The 25,752-nt window shown below is 34.7% G+C and overlaps 2 protein-coding genes across 7 annotated transcripts in view; one reads left to right on the top strand and one right to left on the bottom strand.

The window, feature by feature from the left end:
• SLC3A1 (solute carrier family 3 member 1) overlaps positions 1 to 2,305 on the top strand; it is a 28,372-nt gene extending 26,067 nt beyond the window's left edge. Inside the window, exon 10 of the mRNA XM_025045087.1 lies at positions 1,668 to 2,305. Within this exon, the coding sequence (XP_024900855.1) occupies positions 1,668 to 2,108 (441 nt within the window). The 3' untranslated portion in view covers positions 2,109 to 2,305. The remainder of the gene's footprint in view (positions 1 to 1,667) is intronic.
• PREPL (prolyl endopeptidase like) overlaps positions 157 to 25,752 on the bottom strand; it is a 38,201-nt gene continuing 12,605 nt past the window's right edge. For 5 of the 6 annotated variants that reach the window (XM_015587584.2, XM_006909631.3, XM_006909630.3 and 2 more), the window contains 13 exons: positions 23,434 to 23,556; positions 21,915 to 21,981; positions 21,130 to 21,336; positions 19,968 to 20,103; positions 15,581 to 15,797; positions 14,802 to 14,987; positions 10,020 to 10,217; positions 7,652 to 7,827; positions 6,044 to 6,260; positions 4,685 to 4,834; positions 4,185 to 4,308; positions 3,264 to 3,337; positions 157 to 2,899 (listed from right to left, as the gene is read on the bottom strand). In XM_015587584.2, coding sequence (XP_015443070.1) covers positions 2,810 to 2,899; positions 3,264 to 3,337; positions 4,185 to 4,308; positions 4,685 to 4,834; positions 6,044 to 6,260; positions 7,652 to 7,827; positions 10,020 to 10,217; positions 14,802 to 14,987; positions 15,581 to 15,797; positions 19,968 to 20,103; positions 21,130 to 21,336; positions 21,915 to 21,981; positions 23,434 to 23,556 — 1,965 coding nt within the window. In that variant the 3' untranslated portion in view covers positions 157 to 2,809. The remainder of the gene's footprint in view (positions 2,900 to 3,263; positions 3,338 to 4,184; positions 4,309 to 4,684; positions 4,835 to 6,043; positions 6,261 to 7,651; positions 7,828 to 10,019; positions 10,218 to 14,801; positions 14,988 to 15,580; positions 15,798 to 19,967; positions 20,104 to 21,129; positions 21,337 to 21,914; positions 21,982 to 23,433; positions 23,557 to 25,752) is intronic. The other variant, XM_025045084.1, reaches the window with a different exon arrangement.

Here is a 25,752-nt window from a genome sequence, read left to right as displayed (position 1 = left end):
TAGAATGGTAACGTGCCACTCTGTAAAGAAAGAAAAAGTGTGTCTATATATGTCTGCATAGGCACAGAATGTATCATTTCATATGATACATAAAAATGAAAACACACAAACAGTTACAGTGTCTATCTCTGAAAGAGGAACTGGGAAGCTAGGGGATGGTGAAGAAAACCTTTTTATTTTATATGTTTGCCTATACTGTGTACATGCATTTCATATTTAAAAAAGTAAAGTTACAAAAAGCAGGAGTGGAAATACTTAATAGCAGACAAAATAGAATTCAATATGAAAAGCATTATGAGACAAAGGTCAATTTTTAAAAATTGATAAAAGAATATTCCACTACAAATCATGAATCTACACATTTAACAATAACTTCAAAATACATAAAAAAAAGTATTCTGAGAAGTGCAAAGAGAGACAACAAATCCACAATCACAGAGAGACACTTCAACATACTTCTAGAAAGTGATAAATCAAATAGACAAAAATAACAACACTTATTGGGCACTTCTTATGTGAGTGGCACTGAACTATGTTTTTTCATGCATTATCTACGGCTACAGAATATGTTAATAGTAATTTGACAAGTCATACACATAAACCATATACATACACTACAAATACTTTTGTACTTGGTAAATAGAGAATAGACATCTTCTCAAACATTCATTAGATATTCATTAGGCACCCGCCCCCAAAGAACCACCACCAAAACCACCTCAGTCAACACGGCTGGCAAGAATATAATGAAATGAACATTATCATTGATTTGGCAACAGCACTTATGAAGAATAATTTGGCATTATATATCAAGTGTCCACACTCTTTGACACAGTAACTGTCTTTGATATTTATATCCTAAATCAATAATTTAAATATAGGCAGGAGGCACTAAGAATATGAGAAAATTGAATGTTGAAATGAAAGGTAATGGTTAAGTATGGTAAAACCATTAACAGAATCTTACTCTGCCATTAAAATGCATTTATGGAGATTATATGATAACAAAAGATGTTAAAGGGAACGAAGCAAGAGAAATACAATATTAAATTATGTCTGTTGTTTATATAGTTGTAAAATAAACCCAAATGTTCTTATAATGAACATGTATTACTTTTATGGTTTAAGAATAGTTACTTTCACTTTAGACAGCGTTTTGCTTTGCATCCTTTTCTGCAACTTTCTGTTCATCATTAGCTATGCAAGAAATATGTGTGGACACATTATTCTACAAAAGAGAACACAGAGGCCCCAATTCACCAGAAGTTCTCAGAGTTTGGGGCCATCGTGGCTGCTATTCTGCCAGTTACAATATAGCATAAAGGAACTTACTTAGGCAAATTAATTATCCATTAACTTAGACGTGGACATTTGTTTTGAGATTCCTAAAGTGTAGTCGAATTCGGTCTCCACATCAGCTCTGGCAAAGATGTAGCAGAGCACTATCCATTTGGCAGTGACTTCCGGACAAGGAGAAATCGTGCATTTGCCAATTTCTATCAGCAGTTAAATAAAGTATTCTTATATACTTATTAATACTTACGATTTGGTAGAAGTAGTTATTTTAAGGGGCAAAATTGTATCAAGTTTTTTGGGGAAATTTCTTGATACTAAAAAAAAAACTTAGAATCAAACATTTATGTTAATACTTTTTTTTTTTAAACCAGGTCCAAAAGACTCTGCCCAGATCAGCATTAAAGTTATACCAAGAATTAAGTTTGCTTCATGCCAATGAGCTGCTCCTCAGCAGGGGCTGGTTCTGCTATTTGAGGACTGAAAACCACTCTGTCGTGTACACAAGAGAGCTGGATGGCACAGACAGAGTCTTTCTCATCATTCTGAATTTTGGAGAATCATCACTGCTAAATCTAAAGGAAGTGATTTCAAAAATTCCCACAAGAGCGAGGATAAGGTTAAGTACCAACTCTGCCAACAAAGGAAGTGAAGTTGATACGCACGCCATTACACTGGACAAGGGAGAAGGACTCATCCTTGAATACAACACAAAGGATCTCCTTCATCTCCAAACAGACTTCAGAGACAGATGTTTTGTTTCCAACCGGGCATGCTACTCCAGTGTATTTAACATACTGTACAGCTTGTGTTAGACACCTCTATAAAAGAGATGAAGACACTGGCTTTCTGTCCTGTTATAAGCATCTGCAGTAACTTCATGTACACCCATGCTGCTGGGTAAACTTTATCAACAGTCATTAATTATTAGATATTTCTGTAGCTTGAATGGCATTGCTTTTAGGAAAGGTTGTCAAATGTTTTTAAAGAATAAAAAAATGTCTAAAGGAAATTATCTCTTGTAGGAACTTGTAACTTTACTGAGATAGCATCAATAGAGATGATCGTAACAGATTCAAAAGACCTAATGAATTTTAATGTGAAGAATGTTCTTATTCACAAAATGCAAGCACAGAAACTAGAGGATGATTTACCACCAAAGTGTCTAAAAATGGTCACTAGCAGGGAGGCAGGACCCTGATTTGTAAACTGTTCAAAAAGATCTCAGTAAAAAAGGCAAACACAACGCTGTTTTGATGGGAAGAGGGAAGAGTTCTGCTGTCACCAACCCTTCCTTCACCCCTCTCCTCCATGTCCTAAGGAGCATGATTAGAAAACTACTCTCCTAGGTTGAGGGGCACATACATCAAGGAGAGAACAGTGTAAGCAAGATGTACACTAGAGAAGAAAATTTAAAAAAATTATTTAGTAACTTAAAATAAAAATCTCACTTTTGCTAACCCAAAAGACTATGACATATTTCAGTGTGTTTCCAACTCCCATTAAATACAGCATTTTAGAATTTTAGATATTTCTTAAGATTCTCGAAAACACTGGTGTTGTCAAGTCCAAGTTCCTCATACAGGAATTTAATTTGGGCTGTAATCTAAAAGAAACACATTGAAAAAGTTAGAAGGCCTTACTAGTAAAATTGCAGTGTTCAAGTCTTTTCTATTCATCTTGACCTAACCCCGAAGTTGGCAATTTATGGCAGAGGTATTTTTATTTGGGACAGAGGTAGAAGGCTCCCAACAAATAAGATTCAATTACTTTCTTTAACAGAGCTCACGAGCACTAAAGAGAGCCTTTTCTCTTAACTGACTCAGTGTTTTTCCTTCCCCTCTTGGGTCTCAGCCATGACCTGACAGCTGTGAAGCAGCTGTCACAAACTCTGCCACAACCACTGAAATGTTGAGGACATCAGATCTCTATTTGGGGATCTGTCATCTGAGAGGAGCTTGATAACATACCTTTTTGTGAGAATCCTCAATCACATGATTGCCTCCAGGCTGAATGTCTAAAATAATATTGGGTGACTGATAGCCTGAAAGAGTTAACACATAAAACAATTAGAAGGTTTTGGGCAATTGAGAGCCATTTCTATTCTCTCCTTCAAGTACTATATTACAACAGTAGTGGAGAAAAAAGGCAAAACTACTACCACCGACAACAAAGAGATGGGAGGGGGCAAGCAGTAGAAGAAAAATTTCTAAAAGAGGGAAAGCAGGAGGACCAGTGGCCGAGGAAGCTGGATGGAAGAGACTTTAGGGCCACGTGGAGAGGGATGCAACCTCGGAGGAAGCCAGTTGGCCCTGTGGGATCTGAGTCTTGTGACCTGGAAATACCAACTACAGCAATGGGTGAGAGTGAGACACAGAGCTGAATACAGGGTGACGGTCTGAAAACTTGTATGGGGGTCCCTCCTACCCTGAGTCTGGAAGGTCTTGGCATGTCTTGGCAAAAGTAAGAGTCCTTGTTTAATTAAATTGAAAGATCTAGAGAAAATTAAAGTAGCTAGTTTGGGCACTTGAAGCTCCAGAGCAAAACTTCAGAATCTGGTTTTCAGAGGTTCCCAAGAATAATGGCTTAATTATAAGATTGTTAAATGAACAAATGGTTGTATGATTGTACGGCTCCAACTTACATTTTTATATTTAAATTTACTTTTTTCTTTGTGCCTCGCCTACCTTATTATACATTGTACTTTGAAAAAGAGATAAGGTAGTTAGAGTTACTATTATATGTTTCAATTGATAATCAACATAGAAAAAACAATTCATCCAAAATCATGGGTAGATGATTTGGTCTGTACATAAAATGTATTACTCTGAGCAGTATGCTAAAGGTAACAGTCCACTAGGCTATGTTCCTGCTTCCAGGTGGTCTCCTACCTTCACCGGCGTTCTTAGCATGCTCTGCAATAGCTTCCTTGAGTTTCTCAGTATAGTTTACAATTCCTTTCAGAGGCACACGTTCATCATTTTCATAAGCTGTGATGTGAACTGAAGGGTAATGCTGCAAGAAAATAAATGTACGAAGAATTTATATTATTCCTGATGGTCCCCTTCCACTTTATAGGTTATGAAAAATAATTACCTCCAATTTTTTTCCTAAGTGCTCGATGTTTTTTCCTTATTTGATATTCTAGACAGAGCTATAGTATCACAGTACTAGACTACTTGTTATCAGGAATAGCCTTTTCTTGACTAGAGAGACCATGACCTTAATCAAACAAACATGGAATATGAGCAGAGATGGTGCTGCAAGGTGTTTGTGTATTATAAGTAGAAATAATCTAAAGTCCTCCTGAATTCCTGTCTCAGCTCAGGTAAGTATTCTTTTGATTATTTTCTCTAATACTTCTGGATAGTAATACCATAACTTTCACTACCTGAGGTTTAATATTTTGATAGGGACAGTAACGTTTTATGTAGTTCTTATGTTTCTCATCAGATGAAGGATTCCCCCATTCTTCTAATTCTTCTAATGTTAGAGGAAGTGTAGTGTCCATCATGGTGTTGAGAACATCCAAGAAAGGTGCCTAAAAAAAAAAAAAGCCAAAGAAACTTAAACTTTGACTTATAAGTTAGTAAAATGAGTTTCAGAAAAATACACTTTATGACTATATATAGGCTGACATGAGAAAACAAAGCTCAAGAAGCCATGTGGGCTCCCAGGAGCCAGACTAATTATTCAGTTCTTAACCTGGGCTTCTGAATTATAACTGGATTTTAAGGCATTCAACCTTTTCAATGACATTTGTTTAAAAAAGGAAGTGTTTATGTTCTAATTTCACAACTTTTGTGCCTTTTTCATATATATTAAATACATATATAGTTTTATATAAAAGTAATAAATGCTACTACTGCATACCTATTTGGATAGCTATTATAAAATAAGTGTTGGCAAGGATGTTGAAACTCTTGTGCACTATTCATAGGAATGTTAAAGGTTAGTTGCATTTTTTATATTGTAAATACTTCTACCATTATTGTTTTTGTGCATAGTTTTTTTTTTTGTCTATATTTAGTATTTCTATTTAAAAAATAGATTTACAGATCAGGATTATTTAACAATTATTTACTTAATACAAACCTACAGTGTATATCCCACAGGCTCCCCCCAAAAAATTGAAAATAATTTACTCTGTTCATTCCAGTCATTATATTTTCTAAAGTATCTAACCAGGAATCAGGAGAATGATAGAGGTAAAAATGAGCTGCTATAACTTCATAATTTTGGACACCAGTAAAAAGACTATAGAGCCTTTTCAGAACAGGGCAAGATATTTCAATTACAGAAAAACTATCCCTAAAGACCATTAAGAATGGAGTATCTAAAAATAGGGAGCCCCTAAATCCAAGACTGAAATGTTGACGGGCAATAGAGTAAAAAATTTTGTGTGATCCAGAGTCGGCGTGCTCTGCCTGACTTATGGAACTGATGATCGTATATACTTTGTCTCTTTTCTTACAAATAAATGTTCTTACAAATAAAAGATGATTGGTAGGAATACCAATTAATATCCTTCACTGGAAATCCTTAAAAATCAATAAATAACACTGTCAGGGAAGACTAAAGGGTAAGTAGTTGGATTAAAATAAGAAGTTCTCCCAGAGCTAAATTCTGTGTTTAAAATTTAAAACCTTTGTTATACTCCTATGCTGAAGTAAGACTGTAACATAAATTTATTCTTAGAGCAACCTATGGCTTTACTCCTCCCCATTCTGTAAAGAGACAATGTACTCACCTCCAAAGTCACAGCTCTCAGGAGGTCTGGATTAAAATTACACAATGCTCCCACGAGCACCCCTCCAGCACTGAAAGCAGTCAGGGCTGTTAGACTTGGCTGAGAAAAGCCTTGGCCATGAAGTGTTTTAATGCAAGCCTCTAAGTCAGCAAGGCCATGGAGTTTTTTAGTTAGACGGCCATCAGCATGCCACTGGAGGCCTAATTCACCACCACCCCTGAAATTAAAGGGCAAAACAGTTTCAGTGGAAAAAAAATATTAATGATACAGGGTCAGCAAACCATAGCCTATGGGCCATATCTACCCATAGGCCTGCTTCTATATGGTCTTCAAGCTAAAAACGGTTTTTACATTTTTAAAGGTTGGGAGACAAAAAAACCAATCAGGATATGAAGCAGAGACCATTATGTGGCCTTAAGCTTTAGTTCTTTAGAGCAGCGGTCCCTAACCTTTTTGGCACCAGGGACCAGTGCTCCTTTGAAAATCTAATGCCTGATGATCTGAGGTGGAGCTGAGGCAGTGATGCTAGTGCTGGGGAGTGGCTGCAAATATAGATGAAGCTTTGCTAGCTGGCCCGCTGTTCACCTCCTGCTGTGTGGCCTGGTTCCTAATAGGCCATGGACCCTTACCGGTCCGGCCCAGGGGTTGGGGACTCCTGCTTTAGAGAAAAAGTTTGCCAACACCTGATATAGACAATCAAAAATTTACTCAACAAATATGTTTTGAGTGCCCGCTTACTATTTACCAGGCACTGTGCTAAATTCAGGCCTTAAAAACATATAAATAAGCAAAAATCCCCTGCCCTGAAGATGGTTATAATTTTGTGGGGAAATAAAACAGCTACCAAGCAATGTGGCTGGTACTGTAACATAAGTGTATTAAGGTATCACAGAAGCAGAGGAAAAAAATATCCACCTTTCGGGTTAGGGGTATATACAAGTCAGGAACATGAATGCTTAAGATAGAGATATACCCAAGCTGAGTCTTGAAGGAAGAATATGAATGCTCAGAAGGCAAAGAAAAGGAAGGCATCAAGACACAGCATGTACAGGGGCACAGAGGGAAAAGAACTTGTCACTGAAAAGATGTAGCTAGGCTGGACGTGAAGGATGTGTATGGCTGGAGCGCAGGAGGTGTTTGGGAAGCAATGATAGATGCCGTTACAGATATAAGTCAGATCATTAGGATGTTAAATACAATACTGAGAAATCTGGATTTTACTGTGGAAATAGGGAAGTGGTAGAGGATTTTAAGTAGAAATTGAATCATGTTTACTTCTTGAAAACTGCTAAAGTAAAATAGAAATTAGAGTAGAAAGAAAGAGTCTAGCTTAAGAGGCTATTTTAGAAAAACCTAAACTCAGGAGAATGAAATGGAAATAATAATGTTAATAAGTAAAGAGATTGGCACTATTCTAAAACTCCTAAAAATCTACCCTTTTGCTTTTGGATCAACTAATGTTAGCAAATCATTTAGCCAGCACAGGTTTAGGAATACCTAAATTCAACAATACAAATAAAAAGATAAACTTCTGCTCCCTGATATACTGTTATTCTGGACACCTGTCACAGTGCTCCAGCACTCATTTGGTAAAATGTGCTGACTCACCGAACATGGCAATATGCTAATATCCATCCATCATCCACCAACACCCGCCTTTCAGGCCTGAAATTCATTTTCAAATCCATGCCATAAGCTCCATACACATGTACCAGGAGAGGTTTCTTCTGCAAGTCCTCAGAATCCGTTTTGTGGAAAACGGTCATTGGCACTAATTTTCCATCCTGGAAATGAAGATTTACTATGCATGTAAAGAGTCTTTTAAAACAATTTTATCCCCAATTTTATGTGCTGCTTATTGATGTTGAGCAGAAACTTCATTTAAGACAAAGAGTTATGGTCTCTAAAAATCCATCATGGTACTTATTTTCAGTTACTTTGCTGACCTACTATAATTAAAGAGTTCTTCACTACCTGGTTTTACTGTAAATTCTTTTCTTTCAGGACGAGCCCAAATACCTATTAAGGTTAGACATACTAGCATAGCATTCTTCCTATACTTGAGCTACATTACTGGCATTTCTTATCTCTAAATATTTACAAATATGTTAACCAAAGAAGTTTTTGTTTTTGTTTTTTTAAAGAAGTTTTAGCAGCTCAATATTCTGTCCTCTATAGTCAGAATTCTCAACTATTAGTACCTGAATTCTCATACTGACCTTACTGATATCCACTCACGTCTTCTTCAAAGGCTCATTTAACTTTATTTTAAAAATGTTTAAAAGTAAATTTTATAAATTTTAACACGTAAATTACTTGCAGGGCAGGTAACTGCTCCCCAATGTAATTCACATTTGTCAATCCCAAATGACTGAAAAGAGGCACACTCTGGACAGACAAAATTAATCTGAATTCTTTCACAGAAAAAGGGTAGGAAAGTTGGTTCTTACTCCGCTTAAAGAAAAAAATGAAATAGCACTGTTTTACATAAGGAAAAGAATTTAACCAAGCCACTCTCCCTATTTTTTTTTTTATTCTCATGTTGAAAACTTCACTCTAATAAGGAGGGACTCTTCCTCTCATTATTCTTTACATAACTTGTTATGACAGTGTAACTGAATTTTCACTTCTCAGTACGATTCATTCTTATAAAATGATATAGATTAATTTCTATAAGATAACCTTGGTCTTTTCATCTCCTGGCCTCCTCTCCAACTTCAATATAACAAGCACAGAAATACTTGCTGGTTAAACACCTCTGAAAAGGAAGAGGTGAGGACGGTTGCCGCCCCGCGGTGGCGGGGTCACAGAATTCACCAGCAGTGCACAAGTGCCGCAAGTTACAACAGCTCCCATCAGCAGGTGCTTCCTGCTCCTCTAATGTGCAAAAAATCCCTTGGCTCTCCAAGAACTAAGCTTCACTGATCTTTCCATTTGGGGTATAATGACAACATTTTGACAGATCAATATAAATCCCATGTTTGCAACACAAAACAAAGCCTACGCATATATATTTTGTTGACAAAACACAAAAATCTGGAAGGGGATACACTAAATGGTTAACGATAATTTTCTTCTACGAGGTACAGCAAATGAGACTGAAAAGTAGCCATTCAAACTTCATACCTTCTGTGTTTTTGCATTTGTTCTATCAAGCATGTACTCCTTTTTAAATATTAAATATTTAATAAAACTACAGAAAAAATTCATAAGAAAAAAAGGCTTGTGTCAATTCACTCTTTGTTAGCACATGAAACTACCTGATGTATAATATTTAAGGGCTGAAAATTCCTTAATTTCAAGGCCAGTTTATAGATTAATTTGTTCCTCACTCACACAATTTTTTTCTACTCCCTACAACCTCTGCCACCCCTTCCCCCTGGCCAATCTTTCCTCTTTTACTCTATACTTTGGCTACATTGTCCTCCTTTATACTTTCTCAATGTACCATTTCCTCCTCAATTCAGGGTCTCTGCACAAAATGGAATCTTCCTGCCCCGTTTCTAGCTTAACTCTTTAGCATCATTAAGGCCTCCCCTGAGACACTACTTCTCTCCAGACCTGGTAAGGACCCTTTGCTGTTTCCACTGTATAGCAATCAGTTACTAATTCTTCACCTGTCATCTTCTCTGCTAGATTTAAGGTCCATGAGAGCAGGGACTTTATCAATCTAGTTCACTGTAGTCGACTGCTTATCACCTTTGTTGCCATAACTGCATATCAACTTTTAAAGTTTAAGTATAAAATACAGGTGAAATCAAGGGTTAGTTATAAATTTTCTAGTCCATGTTAAAATAAATACATGAGTATTAAAGTTTAAACAAATCCATGTATCCCCTAAAATCATCTGGGTCTTACTGTGGTATGTGAGATCCACTTTACGATATTGTGCTAATGTAATACCAGCAACTACACAATACTTGACAAATAGTATGCTATCAATAAATGCGGCTGATAGTGGAGATTACAGACTTACCTTGCTTTTGGCTTCTAGACGTAAAACACGACTAGTCTTTGTGATTGGGTCTTCATGTCCAGTTTCTTCAAACAGTTTGCCTTCAGCAAACTTATATGTGTAATATTTTGGGGGACGTATTGGAGAGCAAAGCTGAAAGGGACAGTTCTTTGGGTCTGAATTTGTATCCATTATGAATCCACAGGCCCAAGGAGGGAGCTAAAGAAATAAAACAGTTAGTTTTACTCTTTATCTGGACACTAAGTATCATGAATTAAGTTTCTGGGTCTGTTCCAAAGAAGATGATGTGGACATCAACTTTATTACCACAAAATGCTTCATTTAAGGATTACTTCAGTATGACAAAATATACTTCAAGTAATAAACAAACAAAACTACACCAATGACCAATAAAATGAGAAAAAGTTATAGGAAAATGGTTTATCATGATTCTGGATTTACATTAAATCTCCTTTAATAAAAAGTTTCTTTTGCGGTCTAAACTTGGGCCATAAAATAATAGCAACATGGTTAAGAATAAGAGCAAATCAAATAGTAATTCCAGAAGTGAGTGACATCTCTAAGATCTCTGTTCTTATAGAACATGAAATCTCTGACATGTGTTTTAATAATTTACCCACCAGCCCATACTCTGCTGCCTGGACAGCTACAGTGATGGCAGTTATTATTCCAGGGCTACAAACTGGCTCAGCAGCACTAAAGCATTTACAATTTGTTTCTAACTTTAGCTCCCAGGCTAACCATTGTGCAGAACAAAACCTTGCCCAGCACATCCACTCTGAGAGACTCAGAGCTATTATGATTAAGATTCTTAACTTTTAGAAAAAAGGAAAGGAATCAAAATTTATTCTCTCAGAGCAGCAGGGTCCAGCTTCCAGCCTTCCACTAACATCCTTCTTACACCTTTTAAAGAACTCGTAAGCAGGCTGACAGTGTGTTAGAAATAGTACTGAGAGTCAGAACATTAAAAGAAAATTGCCTTTCTTTTCCTAAGTAATTGTAGAAAGAGCAAATTCCTTAGAAAATCAGAGGTCTTGGCACAGCAAAGTCACCGGTGGCACTATTCAGAAAGGGTAGGTGGGGTATGGGAGCATAGAGTGTGCACAGTTTAACCTGTAGAAACTACAGCCAAAGAGCTTACGTTCACAGAGCAAATTTCTTGTAATTAATCCAAAGAGTCTATTGGCCTGAAACACTAATAAGGACATTCATTTGCAGTGTTTCTTTAAAAGAGCTCCTAATTTATTCTCCTCGGACTGAGGCTTATTCTCAAGGATAATTTGTTTAAATGCAAGCCATAACTGGAAAGAAAAATGTAATCGTGAACGTTGGGAAATCTGGTAGCATAACTGAAGTGAACGAATTGAGACCTCAGTGGGAAACAAAGAAACATCGCTAACCTTGTAACCAGGCCTCGGACTGAGGCTACTGGGCTCCTCTGCCCACAGACGTGCAAATTTTTCTGCCATTTTGTGAGACTTTAAAGCAATTTCCATGTGACCCACATAGTAAGCTGTTTTAGTTTTAGACCAAGGGGATTACAATAAATCAAAAAGTCTTTTGGGTGTATTCCTTAAACTATTGGGGCCATGGTTAAAGTTTTAATCATAACAAAAACTGTTCCAAGGCTATAGACTTTATTTAAAGTTTGTTTAGCTGATGCAGAAATAAATATTAAGAATATCTTAAGTCACCTTTCTTAGAGATAAGCCTGCATGTATGTTAATGGAGAGAATGCAAGAATAATTGTAAGTTGGCCTGGTGATATGCAGATATTTCTTAGATACTTGACAGAACGGGTTCAGTATTCTACCAGCAAATCACAGTCATTTCATTTAAAGAATGAAGATGAGATGCTGAAAGACAATCGGCCCAAGTATGCAGACTCTTCCAAATAAACTCATAATAGCACAAAGCAAAAAATTTCCCAGTTACCTTAAATTAAATGTTGTCATCAATTAAACTATCATAACTTCTTTTTGTAGAGAAAAAATATTACCAGGAAATACTGATGACATGAACCAATGATAGGAGGCAAATATTACATTTCTATTGCTGAGATTGAGTTTAAAAAGATCTTTCAGTCAAGTGCCTGCTGGGCAGAGACGTTACAACAGAAATACTTTATAATCCATTTATAGTTTGGCTTAAAAATTTTGTCCTTTGTGTATGGCATTGTCTATGCATATTAGTCTGTATGGTTCATGAAAAGGCTCTGATCTGTAAAATTCTCTTTCAGTAGCACTTGGTATGTAACAGAGTATCTCACTCCATGTAACGATGACTTAGTTATGGAAAGCATAATAAATACTACAGGTTGGAAAGGGTGGGGGAATAAAGACATAAAGGATATAGAATGACGTGATGTTTGTTTTAATAAAAGTTAAAATCATGGAAACTGGGGCATATCTTTAAAAATGGAATTCTTACAAAAAAAAGTCATATTTACTTAGAAAGTCAAATCTTATAGCATAAGAAACTCATGAAGTCCTAATTGTCTTAAATTCTGTTGTAATAAATGCATCCCATCTCTATTCCTATAGACCACAATAAGAATAGATGTTCTGTCAGTTTCCCAATTAAAGATATCTGAATTTCACAAATGAGGAAGTGAAAAGACACTTTGAATCCAGTAGGTGAAAGCAATAAGAAAATCGCTAAAGTAAAATCACCAATTTTGTTTTAGGACACTTAGACAGTCTTCTGAAACAGCAGACATTACATTCGATAACTTGATTTTATGATGTAGCTGGAAAATTTTGGTTGTTTTAGGTCTTTGTTATTTCTTACTTATACCACTATAACAATCTCAAAACTAATTTCCCTGCCCCTTAACTTTTGTTGCTTCAGTGGACCCTAACAGGCTGTCAGGTAGCCTCATGAAGTATTACTTGAGTCCTCAAATCATTCCCCTTCCTCTAAATTTCAAATGTTCCCCTCTTCATAATTTATGCATAAGTTCATCAACTTGACAAAGAACGGCAAATCATAGCTTCGTCTCCCAGAAATTTATTCTGCTTCAATAAAATGGAATTACTAGCAGTTTCCTGAACATTTTCTGAACTTCTCTAGCTTAGAGCTTCATTTGATAGACTTTCTCATCCTAGAATACCATTCTCCTCGATACTCATCAAAACCCTATCTATTCTCTTTGGTTTATCTGAAATTCTACTGCCCCTATAAAAGCTTTCCTGGGCCCTCTCTTCTGCTTTGGGTCCCATGACACATTTTGTGTTTTTGATACGACTTATTTATTTTATTATTACTATTAACTACAGCCTTTATTCGTATTTCACCTATATACATTTCCATTAATGTCCTTTTTCTGTCCTGGGATCCAGTCTAGGATTCCACACTGCATTTAGCTGTCATATCTTCTACTCCTCCAATCTAAAAGTTCAACAGTCTTTCCTGGACTTTTAGGACCTCGAGGTCATTTTGAATACGGGGCAATTATTTGGTGGAATGTCTTTCTATCTGGATTTGTCTGATGTTTCTTCACAAACTGAGGTTATACATTTTAGCAAGAATATCAGAGTCAAGAGTACATGTTAACAGATCCTATTACTAGTGATGTCAACCTTGAACTCTTGCCAGGTTTTTCACTGTAAAGTGACTATTTTTCTTCTTGTAAGTAATTAATATTTTGTGGGCGATACTAGTCCTTTTGTGAAGACTAGGAAAATAACCTATTTATCCTTACACTTATACCTACTAATTTTAGCATCCATTGGTGGATCTTGCCTATAACAACGATTACTGTGGTATCCTAATAGTGATTTTGTATCACATTTATTCTTACTACTACTTATTTAGATATACTTCATATTTAATTTTTGTGTACTAGTCTAATCTCGTGATAAACTGTATCCTCCTCCTTAAGGCCAGAGATTTTGTCCTGCTGTCTTTCCACTTCTGGCTGCCCAAAACAGTACTCGGCACATAGCAGTTCAATAATTATCCAGTGAATTTTCTGGAATTGCATTTTACAGAAATTGTGATAATACTGGAGTTAGGGAGGTACTAAGTGGTCTATGTTAGCTGGTCAATTGGCTCCACGAATCTTTCCATATTACGCTAAATGGAGGCCTCTCCTCTTCCCTTCAGTGCCTGTTATCTGAATTCACATGTTAATGCTGCTTTAAAACTGGGCGATAAGGGTGCTGTTGCAAGTTCACTTGTAGAGGCAGATTATCTTTCCTGGCAACCACAGGCAATATCAGTGAGTCAGCCTGCCAGGCAGATGTGCCTCCATCACAGCTGTGTTGCAGTGGAGACCACTGCTGCCTCCTTATTGACAGAAACCAAAGTTCACCCTTCCTGATCCCCAATGGGTGAGAAAACTGGCAAAGAGATGATGCACATACAAGCATGCAGTGGCAGAAATATAGTGGGGCATGACTAGTATCCCTACTGTGGGTATGGGACGGGAGCGATGGGCAGTGGTTGGGCACTAGTTGCCAAGTTCGCCTGAATTATTGCTATATCTAAAGTTGTAGAAATATGTGATATATAGAGATATATAGAAAGAGACATAATGGCACTTTACTTCTAAAGTTCACGCTATAAAGACAATATTTTAAGAAAACCTGCATTAAAAGCAAGGTCCTCTAAGTAATTTAAAAATACACCTTACCTTCTAGACCCACTATGCTAAATTCCATTTAAATTAAATTCCTTTTAAGAAAAAGTACATGGCTATTATTCAATATTTGATGTTCTGGTTAAGCTAAACTGCATGTATTTTGATTAACAGTATTATCTTTTGATAATTAAACATACCTTTAGAGACCGAACTGAATCATCAGCCAGACCAATCACATTAACATAAAGCAGATTGCTGTGCTTCAGGAATAGAACACAGTGATCCTTAAACATGTCCAAGTCTACAACTTTGGTATTTCTCTTCATTGTGAAAAATAAATCCCAATTCATAATAGCAGGTGTATCAGCTGCTGTTCTCATTAGCTGTGTGGAACAAAGTTAGAAGAGATCTAGGTAACAGAACATGATGACCACAAACTCCAGAGATGAAAACACTGAAAATGAGACCATGTCATTCTTCACTGTTTTATGAAGAGCTGATGGAACTAACTCTGTCAGGGCTGAAGTGTGACCATCATCATATGAACAAGCCCAGGCCACCCTGCTAGGAGGCCCAGTGCTTAGTCTACAGCCAACCAAAGGACACTTGAGTGAGGGCACTCACAGCCAGCTGACTGTGGAAGCATCAGGGAGCCTTGTTCAGACTAGTAGAAGAAGTGCTTAGCTGAAAGCAATACAAATTGCTAACTCACAAAATCACAAAGTTATAAAAGTTTTTTAAGTAACTAAGTTTGGCTTTGATAACTGATATAATCAGGATAGAGTGTTTCATTTAAAATAGAGGTATTAGCTCTAAGGGAAGAGAAATGCGATTGGTTATGCATAGGAAGGTATACCATCAATTTCTACACTTTACCAAAAGCCTACAAAACAATGAACTCTTAGAGCAAAAAATGTTGCTGATGGAAGTGTGACACTTAACAGCCCAAATGGGGATAAGGAGAATACAGGATCACCTTGAATTCTGTAGGCTCGCCAACATTAGTGAGAATGTACAATTCATCATCTCTGTGTTCAACGTAGTAAAGAACCCCATGTATTCGCTTCTGGATAAGTACTGGTGGATCCCAAGGGCTTAGGCCATCTATCAACCACACTTCAGAAGTAGTCTTGTTCATGATATTTATGGTGAGGAAACGACTGTCTTTTGTAAGATAAAGGAAAACAAAATAGCTACACAAACACACATACACAGTGAGAGAAAGAGAGATGAAAATCCAATAAATTTCAAATGCATGCTACTTTGTTAATGACAATATCTCACAGATGGTCAGTATGTATGTTAATTTATAATGCAGACAGAAAATAAAAACTCCCTAGTAAATTTTGCTAGTAAACTAAAATACTATTATTTTTCTCATTCCCCTCCCCCCACCAAAAAAAAAATTCTAAGTACTTTTTCTCTAACCTTTTATTACGGACATTTTTCAAACATGCAGAAGAGTTGAAACAAATGTAAGATAAATACCCATATACTCATCACTGAGATTCAATCATTACTAACATTTTGCTACATATTCTTTATCACATATCTATGCATCATCAATCTATCTTTTTTTGAATGCATTTCAAGGTCAAGTACAGACATCATCTAATTCTCAATCACATTAACAGATTATAGGGATTTCCCTAAGAAGTGGAAATAAATTCCCTAGAGGAGATGCATAATTGTATGGAAGAAAAGGGACACAGGAATTTACTTTGTTTTCCCTCTGTATGCATGTTGAATTTCCTTTTTTTCTTTTCTCCTAGTTTTTACAACAAAACAACAATAGTCAGGAAGAAAAACCCTCATAATCTTACTAACTTAACATTTAAACAATTAACATAATTTTAATTTTTCTATTTTTTTCTTCTAAGGTTTATTTGTATTTCATGCATGTCTTAAAATAGATGTAATTCAAATGCAGATGCAATTCTGGATTCTACATATTTTCCTTCAGATTATAACAATATCTCCCCTCATATTAGTTACACAGTCTTTATGATCATGATTTTTAATAGCTACCTAATATTCTATCAGGTTAAAATGATCATAATTCTTAAAATTTTATATTTTAATGTTTCATTTTATATTCATGAAGATAGTTTTTCCCTCATCTTTATAATTATTTCCTTTGGATAAATTCTTAGGAATGGAAATAATAATTTAATGATTATTTTTATGATTCTTGATAAATATAATCAAATAATATCTTAAGAGCATTGTACTAATTCACACTGACACAATGGATGGCTTTAAATATTATTTACATGTCTTCTTATAACAAATTAGTTTATACTAAAAAAACTACAAAGAAGGAATCCTACTATCCAGCGATAAGCATGGCTAACATTTTGGTAAAATTCCTTCTGTATTGGATAATAGTGCCATGTTTGTCAATTTTATTTCTTCTCTGATGTGTCTGTGTCCATTTTAAACTTGGTGATGTACTTTATATTACTGGTCTATAAACATTTCTTTGTAAATTAAGGATATCAACTAGTCTTTTTGTTGAAAATACCTTCCCCCATTTTGTCATCTGGATTTAAGTTTGTTTACAATGATTTCTGACTTAATGTTTAATATTTTAGGTAATCAAGAATACTGGCACTAACCACCCTTTGTAATTTCTTCTATTGATTTTATGCTCTGGAAATATTTCAACCAAGTTGAGTGAAATACTTATATTATCATCTAATTTTTTTTTGATGGTTTTATTTTTATTAAAAGATTCTTTAAATCTTTTAGGAATGAATGCTGACATATGAAGTGATGAAAATTATTTTTGTCCAAATAGTTAGTACTTCTCATAGCATTAAAAAATAAATAACACCCATTTACTGTTCATTAGTTTGTCAGGCATCTTTTACCATATAGTAAGTTTTTATACATACTAAGGTGTATTCTCGTCTCTACTAATGTGTCTGTCAGTTTGTATTACTTTAACTGTAGCTTCATTTGTTTTCATATACGGTTGTAGTGAAAGTCCCCTACCCTACTTTGCTCTTTATTTTTAACACTTCCTTTGCTGTTTTTATTTATTTTGGTTTGATGATGAAACAGGTAATCAAAAGATAAATTACTTGGTCAATTATTTGGCAGATATATGGCTATAGGAAAGTGAGAACACAAGTGGCTCTATAGTGATAGATTTCTTAGAAAAAGAAGTCATGGTAACCACAAAGCAAATACCTACAGTAGATATACAAAACATAAAGGGAAGGGAATCAAACCATATCACTATGGAAAATCATCAATTCACAAAAGAACACAGAAAGAAAGGAACATGGGAACCACAAAACAGCCAGAGAACATTCATAAGATAGTATTAGTGAGTCCTTACCTATCAAATATTACTCTAAATGTAAAATGATTAAATTCTCCAATCAAAAGGCACAGAGTGGCTGATTTGATAAAAAAAAACCAAACAAAAACAACAACAAAAAACAAGACCAACTACATGCTGCTTATAAGACTCACTTTAGCTTCAAGGACACACATAGGCTCAAAGTGAAGGGTTGAAAAAAGGCATTCCATGCAAGTGGGAACCAAGAGAGCAGGGGTAGGTATACTTATATAAGACAAAATAGATCTTAACTCAAAAGCTGTAACAAGAGATAAAAAAAGGCCATTACATAATAATGGGGTTAATTCAAGAGGATATGATCATGATAAATATATATGCACTCAACATTAGAACACTCAAAATATATAAGGCAAATAAATACTAACAGATCTGAAGGGAAAAGTAGACAATACAATAATAGTAGGGAACTTCAATACTCTACTTCCAACAATGGGTAGATCATCCAGGCAGAAATTCAATAAGGAACATGGGACTTGAACTATACTTTAGAACAAATAAAACTAACAAAAGGACATATATAGAACATTCCATTCAACAGCAGCAGAACATATTCTTCTCAAGTGCATATGGAATATTCTCCATGATAGATCACATATTAGGTTGCAAAACAAGTCTTAAAAACAGGAAAACTGGAAATTCACAAATATATGGAAATTAAACAATACACTCCTAAACAACCAATGGGTCAAAAGAAATCAAAACGACAACAGAAAGTACCTTGAAATAAATGAAATAGGAAAACAATATGGTCCATCCATTCCTTATGGGGAAGAAAAAGTATGCTAGATGCCAAATACTTTCCAAGAATCTTAAATGTATGTATGATAACTCAATCTTAGAACTTTGGACAGTAACAGTATATGGCAAGCAAGTTATCTTATTCAAGGGTATAGCTCACTGGGACAGTTTTGAACTTTTTTGTTTTGTTTTTTCAATTTTGAGCTTTATGCACCAGATGGAAAATGATTCATAATCATAAGTCATTGATACAACATACTAAATTGCTGGCTTAACATAAAACAGTGAATCATGTGAACAGATTTGGTAATTTCTCACTACAATAATCATCACTAGGAAAAAAGCAATGGCTGTATTACTGGACCAAGAACATTAGCTCTGTGGGCTAGAATAATGTAATTTCTCCAGACCTCAAATTATTAATATAAACTGGGGGTTGTATAAGATTTTCTTTAAGGTCCTTGTCAGCTCTGGGATTTTACGAAATGAAGGGTTAATTTTCTTGTTTTGAGTATCGACTTTGCTGCTATAGATTTATATGGTGTTAAATCTTATTTTTTCCCCCAGCAATATCTGTTGAGATACTGTCTAAACTATAGTGTTAAATGATGAATGACATGACAGGACTTTGCGTTAAGAAAAAATTTGTTTCTCGTAAATCATTTGGAAAAGTGTATCTGGATAAGAGTTAAGAGATTTTGCCAGATAAACTTACTATCATTTCCTTCGAAGCTTGGTTAAGTGGTAATATAAGGCATGAGTCCTGGAGATTACAAGGAAGTAAAGAGAATTAGCTCTAAGGAGGAATTATCAAAGTGCTTGGAAAAGTAAATTTAAAGATCAATGACCATCATGGCTCAAAAAGCAATTTAAAATTAGATAATCTATATGAAATGAGCAGTGAATTCTGTACAACTGACACCATGGTATCTAGGGTTATGACTTAGATTTATATTTGCTATGACAACCCTATTAAATGTTTAATTAACAATTCCTCTCATGTGTCATAGTTCAGAGAGAATGTTAGTAACTCAGCATTTGCAGTCTAATGATTCATCTGTGTTCACTCTGGAGTTTGAATGTAACTAGACTCCAATTTGGAATCTAAACAACTTATAAAAGAATCATAATGCTCATCTTAGCTTTATTATATCTGCTCTAGCCCAAATCAACATTTTAAGTCAGCCAAGAGCAATACTTTAGATAACAGGAGAAATACTCTGGAGAAAAATATTTAATTGCATTATTCTAGTACCTTGGGTCTTTTTCTGTGTAAAAACGTTCATTACGTTTGTTTTCACCAAAAGTGGCTCGATATACATCATGACAGCGAAGGTTCCTCTGGAAGGTGTAGAATAAAACATCTTCCTCTTCTTCATCCTTTACCCATTCTGAAAAAAATAATTAAAGAATTATATATAGACACCCACTTACAGTTAAAAAAAAAAAAGGCACAGTGCATTCAAATTTTGAGTGCCAAAGAGAAGAGATGTGCAAGTTTATCCCTGGAAATCTAAATCTAACATAGTTTTGACTGTATTTAAACTATATACAGAGAATAAAATACTACACTACATTGATTCTAAGTTTTCAAGTGTTTACCATCAATCTTAGGGCTTTCAAGTTTCTAAACAGGAGCTGAATGTTCAATATTTAGGAAGGATTTTGGAAAAGTCAGTATTTGCTTTCAGAGGATGATTTATGTTTAAATCCACAACCTCTAACTTTAAATCAGAACAAATCATGGATCATTTTCCTCATGCCTAAATGTTTTCTATCTGCCTTCAAGCCACAGGATGTCTTAAACTACCAAGCATAGTTTTATGCTGGTGTTTTCTTGATCTTACCTGGGCCGTCATTGGAGGTTTTCACACAATTACATCATGACTGCCACCAGGCTGACAATGACCGTAAGACATTATTATATAATATGCATCCTAAATTTACAGAGGTTAAAAAGTACAAAACGTATGTCTTAGAATCAATTAGAGTATAATTTCAATTAATTCCATAAGCATTGAGTTATTAAAAAATGGGAAAATTTATGTCAGAAAATGAAAAAGGAGGATAGAGTATGAACATATGTATTACTCAATGATAAATGGTAAAATTTAAAGTTAGTTCTATTAGTAAAAATATCACAATTTCTATTGATGAATAAGTTCAACATGTTCCGAGGTTGCTCTCAGTAGTGATCTTGGGCAACTTCCTATTGGTTGGATGTATATAATTAAAGAAGGGAAGGTCTCCTGAATAAGAGGCACATAGGAAGGTTTGGAATCCATAGGGATAAACTGATCAGGCACTCACTTACCTTTTCATTCACATACGTGGGCAAAAAAAATGTATCACAAGTGTAAACAATTCTCTTACTGTTGATTTTTCAACATAGAAGACTGTTTTGGTTGGTGGCTTACCAAAACTGGACACATTTGGAAAAGAAGCTTCCAATAGAGGCTGATCACTGAGCTTCACAACTATACAGGTAGATGCTTCAGAATCTTCTGTTCTTATCTTGGCGGCTACATATTTTTCATCAGGAGCAACTCTGATACTATCAATGAAGGGCTGGTCTAATTTAAGTTCCTCCAAATTGAACAAAACTTCATAATTATCACTGTCTGCTGCATAAAGAAAAGGATGAAACAGATAATGCCACAAGATGTACTTAAAAAATTTTTAAACTGTATTTCAGAGTTTTAAATTAGCATTCCTCTTCTATAAGAAGCTATATTCTGGCTTCCTTCAGCATTGATGGTAGCTTAATTTACATAGAAACTAGAATTAGTTATTTAATATTATCCTATGCTATTCAATATTATACTATGCATCAACCTATGTGATATTATTCGATACAGTGATAGTCTAGTATTTATAGCTCACATAGAACCTAGAAAGTAAGACAATGTAAATGACACTGGATAATCTATGTAAAAAAGGTACCTAGCACAGTACCTAGGATATAGCAGATGCTCAAAAAATGCTGGTTCTCATCTCTAGTCTCCCTGTCAAAGCTTTTCAGTGTAGCTGTTAACTATATCTTAACCAAACCCAGATCTTAAAAACTAGTCATTAAAAAAGAAAATTCAGAAATAATCTAAAGACTTTTTTCTATATCCTTGAGAATTTAATTTCGAATTTCCTTTGAAAAACGTGAAATCTGAAAAATCACAGTATGTTAAAAGGAAAAACTGTGGAATACCTTCTTCATCTTTGGAACGAACCAAGCAGCAACCTTCTTGATAATAAACAAAACCACCATGTTTAACCTGACAATGAAAAGAATCAAATGGTTTATTAATAATAAAATAATTTATTTAATAAATTAAACATGATTTAATTAACTGTTTAATGGTCTGACTAGCCAAGATGAAAAAATGAGATCTTTCTAAAAAGCAGACCTGTTGAAGTCTATGAATGAACACTTAAGGATCAGTTTTTACAATGTAGTGGTTAAGAACTGGTTTTCATATGTTCACAATCACTGAAAGAGTTTCTTATACATAAATGTAAGAGGCAACAAAGAGAACACATAATGAAATCTATATTGGTTCTCATGACTCTACAGAGCACTTGAGCTATATTTTGGGAACATGTGACATCTCTACAGTGGGATTCAATTAACAGAGATCAAGTGACATCTTTTTAAAATTTTTATTATTTATTATTATTATTTATGCCTACAGCACCTGGTCTTCCTAGGTGGTCTCCCATCCAAGTATTAACCAGGCCGCAGACCATGGACTGTGGCTCCACTGGAGCGCAAACCCAGGACCTTATGCGTGTAAAGCAGACGTGCTAACCGCTACACTATGGAACCACGTCCTCAAGTGGCATCTTTAAGATAACCTAAAATTATGCAGACGGAGAAACTTTGGCTCAGACTGGGCTGAAAACCCAGTCAATAACTTTGCGATTCTTTCCTCTAAAATATGCTGTCACCACCAGCTGTTCATGGTCCTGATTTGATTTCACACAGAGCATCACATCCTCTGTGGGGTGATGGATATAGACAATTTAAAATTGAGAGAACGGGTGTTACCAATATGTGAATAATGCTCTTGTCTAACACCTGCATAATTAAATGCAACTGACTGATTGACAAGATTTCATGTAGCTTAAGACATATTTATTACTTGATAGTGGCATAATTTGAATCTTGAATTTCTGTCTCTTAACCTATTGTTATTTCCACTTTATGCGATTTTCCTTTATAAACTGTGGTTCTGTTTTCCAATTTAACTGAAAAATTTTTAACATTCATGTTCAATCTGTTTCAATTGAATATTTATGACTGTGGTAACCACAGAATAGTCAAAGAAATACTTAGCTTTTATGATATTACGCTACTTAAGTTAATTTCTTTTTATATAAAAAAGTATAGATAGAGCAATCAAAGACTTTACAAATAATAAAGAAACATGAATGTTTCATTTAAACTTGTCCTTGGGAATTATTTTTAAAAATTTCAAACAGAATTGGCTGTTTCCAAAAACCAGAATTAACAGAATATACTTGAAAATTCATCTTGGTTTTGATCTTCATAATTTATTTTAAGGATTAGACTCTGCTATTCTTTGTTCTTTAAGTTTTTTAGCGTATTTTAAAGGCCAGAAGCAGTCTAATTTTGATGTGGGATTATGTCTATAAATTACAAGGTATTTCATTTACATTCTGACTAGTAATATCAGATTTGAAAAAAAAGTAATAAGATATCCTACCTCTGCATTGATGATTTCATATTCTTCTTGTGGCTGTGTTTCTAATTTTGTTCTCACTTTTTCAAATGCATCCATGTTTTCTGAAAGGGATTTTTCGTTTTCTTGTTTAGTAGGCAGAAATTCCTGGAAAAAGTTTTATTTGTATGATCATAATATTTCAAACTGGGAGAAAAAAACCTTTGCTTTTTAAAGATAATTCTTATTTCTTTTTCATGTAAGTACAACAATGTTAGGTCTATACCTATAAAATAATATGCACTTCACAGATCTTAAATGCTGTTTAAGTATAATAAATGATCTCTTTTTTATTTAAAAATGTAAACAAAGAAAATAAGGTAGATACTTGACAGCTATACTATTAATTTACATGGATAAGTTCTTAAGATGCAGAAGTACCAAGAAGTACTGGAGAATGTTCAGAAATACTATTGGAAAGGTTTATAGAAAATTAAGCAATAAAGGATATCCTATGAATGCTTACATACTTAAATCAGGGGTGAAAGGTAGAAAAAAGTCTATTGAGTTTTATAAAGTACTAAAATACCTCTTTAAAAGATGAGAAATGTCAATAGGAGAGGAGGGCATTAGCCTTATTAATAAACGTTCACTATTATTTTATTCACAGCAAGAGTTTCTTTGTCCTATTTTATATCTTTATAAGTCATAATTTTCTTCTCTTGTAGGAGTAAGGAATCCCCCAAATAGAACTGTTTATAAGATCAAAAGGTGAATTAGTGCTTCATAAAATAGAACTTTTCTTTGAGTTTAAGGAAAAAATAACATATTCACCTTATAAAAGGAAGAACAGGGAAAAATGAAAAATTAATAAAGACGAATAGAGATATAAATGAAAGTTAAATAAGCACTCTATCATATTTGGAGTATCTAATAAGCTAAGAGCTTTAGTTGACCTCTGGTGAGCACATAAATACCATATAAATTATTAAAATTTAGAAAAGGCAAAATCTCAGTTGTCAAATAAAAAAAGGGTTCAATAATTCAACACTATGCATGTTTGCCTTGTTTAGGCAAAAGAATTCTAGCCAAGATTTTCATCATCAGCTTTCTGCCAAAGACAACAACTGTACAGTGATTTGTGCCAGAGGGGCCCTGAGCCTTTGGTAAGGAACTCTTAACAGCTGGTAAATATTTGTTGTACAAGTGTGTCCATGGTACTTTACCAACACTGTGGAGAATGTAAGCTATAAATATAGTTTGTATCACAAAGCATTTGCAATTTAAAATTAAACAGAAATAAAAAAGTCACTGAAACAAATTAAATGGAAAAAATCATTTTCACAGAGTGTTTTATGATTTGTATTAGATTCAAATTAGCAACAACGGTTGTTACGCAGTCTAAATCATTCAGTCTCCACTATAATCATATAATTAATATGCTCAAGTAATTATTTGAAGACCAAATACTGGAGGCTCATGTTTATTTTTCATTTATTTTTTGGCATTCCTACAAAATCTAGAGTTGATCTTTTAGAGTAGTGAAGCAAAATATCTATATCAATAATTTCCTATTATCGCCTAAAACACAAATTGGATCACTAGAAATTTATCCTGAAATTGTAACTTAGCTATAGGATCTGCCTACTCGCCCACTTATTCTGAGCCACACTGGCCTCTGTGATATACTTCATTTCCAGATATATGCTTATCTGCTTCATAATTCCCATTAGAACTTATTAAGTAGAGTCAGGATAGCTACGAGAGTACCTCTTTCTACTACCTTACAGTTCCTAGCACATTCTAGGTCAGGGAGCTGGGCTCTGCTGCTTTTAAATACTCATTGAGAGCCATGGCCAACAAAGGGATAAAGGAAACAGAGCTGGTCTTCAATACTTGCCCTCTTAGTTAAACTTACTTTACATTCTGAACTTTTTTCTGTGTCAAAAATTTAATAAACTGAGCTTATCTGAATCAAAATACCCCTAGAAGCAACAAGATTTTTAACTGCCATAATAAAACAGAAGATTTCAAGAGCTTTGTAAATTCCTCAAAAATAATTACTCCCAGGGAAACTGAGATTTCATATAATATTCATAAAGTACTCAAAGTTGTTTTTGGTTTTTGTTCTGTGCCAGCATTACCCAATGGGTGTTTTAAGCTTTCATTTCAATGCCAGCTAGCATTATCATTAAGGTATGCAGCAAAACCTGTCCACTTTAGCTAAATATCATAATATATTAATAGTCTATTGGTTTCAAGGGCATATACTATCTAACGGAGCTGAGGTGAGGACAGCTTAACTTTACATTTTTAAGGTTACATGTACGGTATCACTCAATTAGTGGAAATAAGCACTCTTTC

This window comes from Pteropus alecto, unplaced genomic scaffold (assembly GCF_000325575.1).
Source record: "Pteropus alecto unplaced genomic scaffold, ASM32557v1 scaffold131, whole genome shotgun sequence".
NCBI classification, from domain to species: domain Eukaryota; kingdom Metazoa; phylum Chordata; class Mammalia; order Chiroptera; family Pteropodidae; genus Pteropus; species Pteropus alecto.
This window is presented reverse-complemented; position numbering and strand designations above follow the sequence as displayed.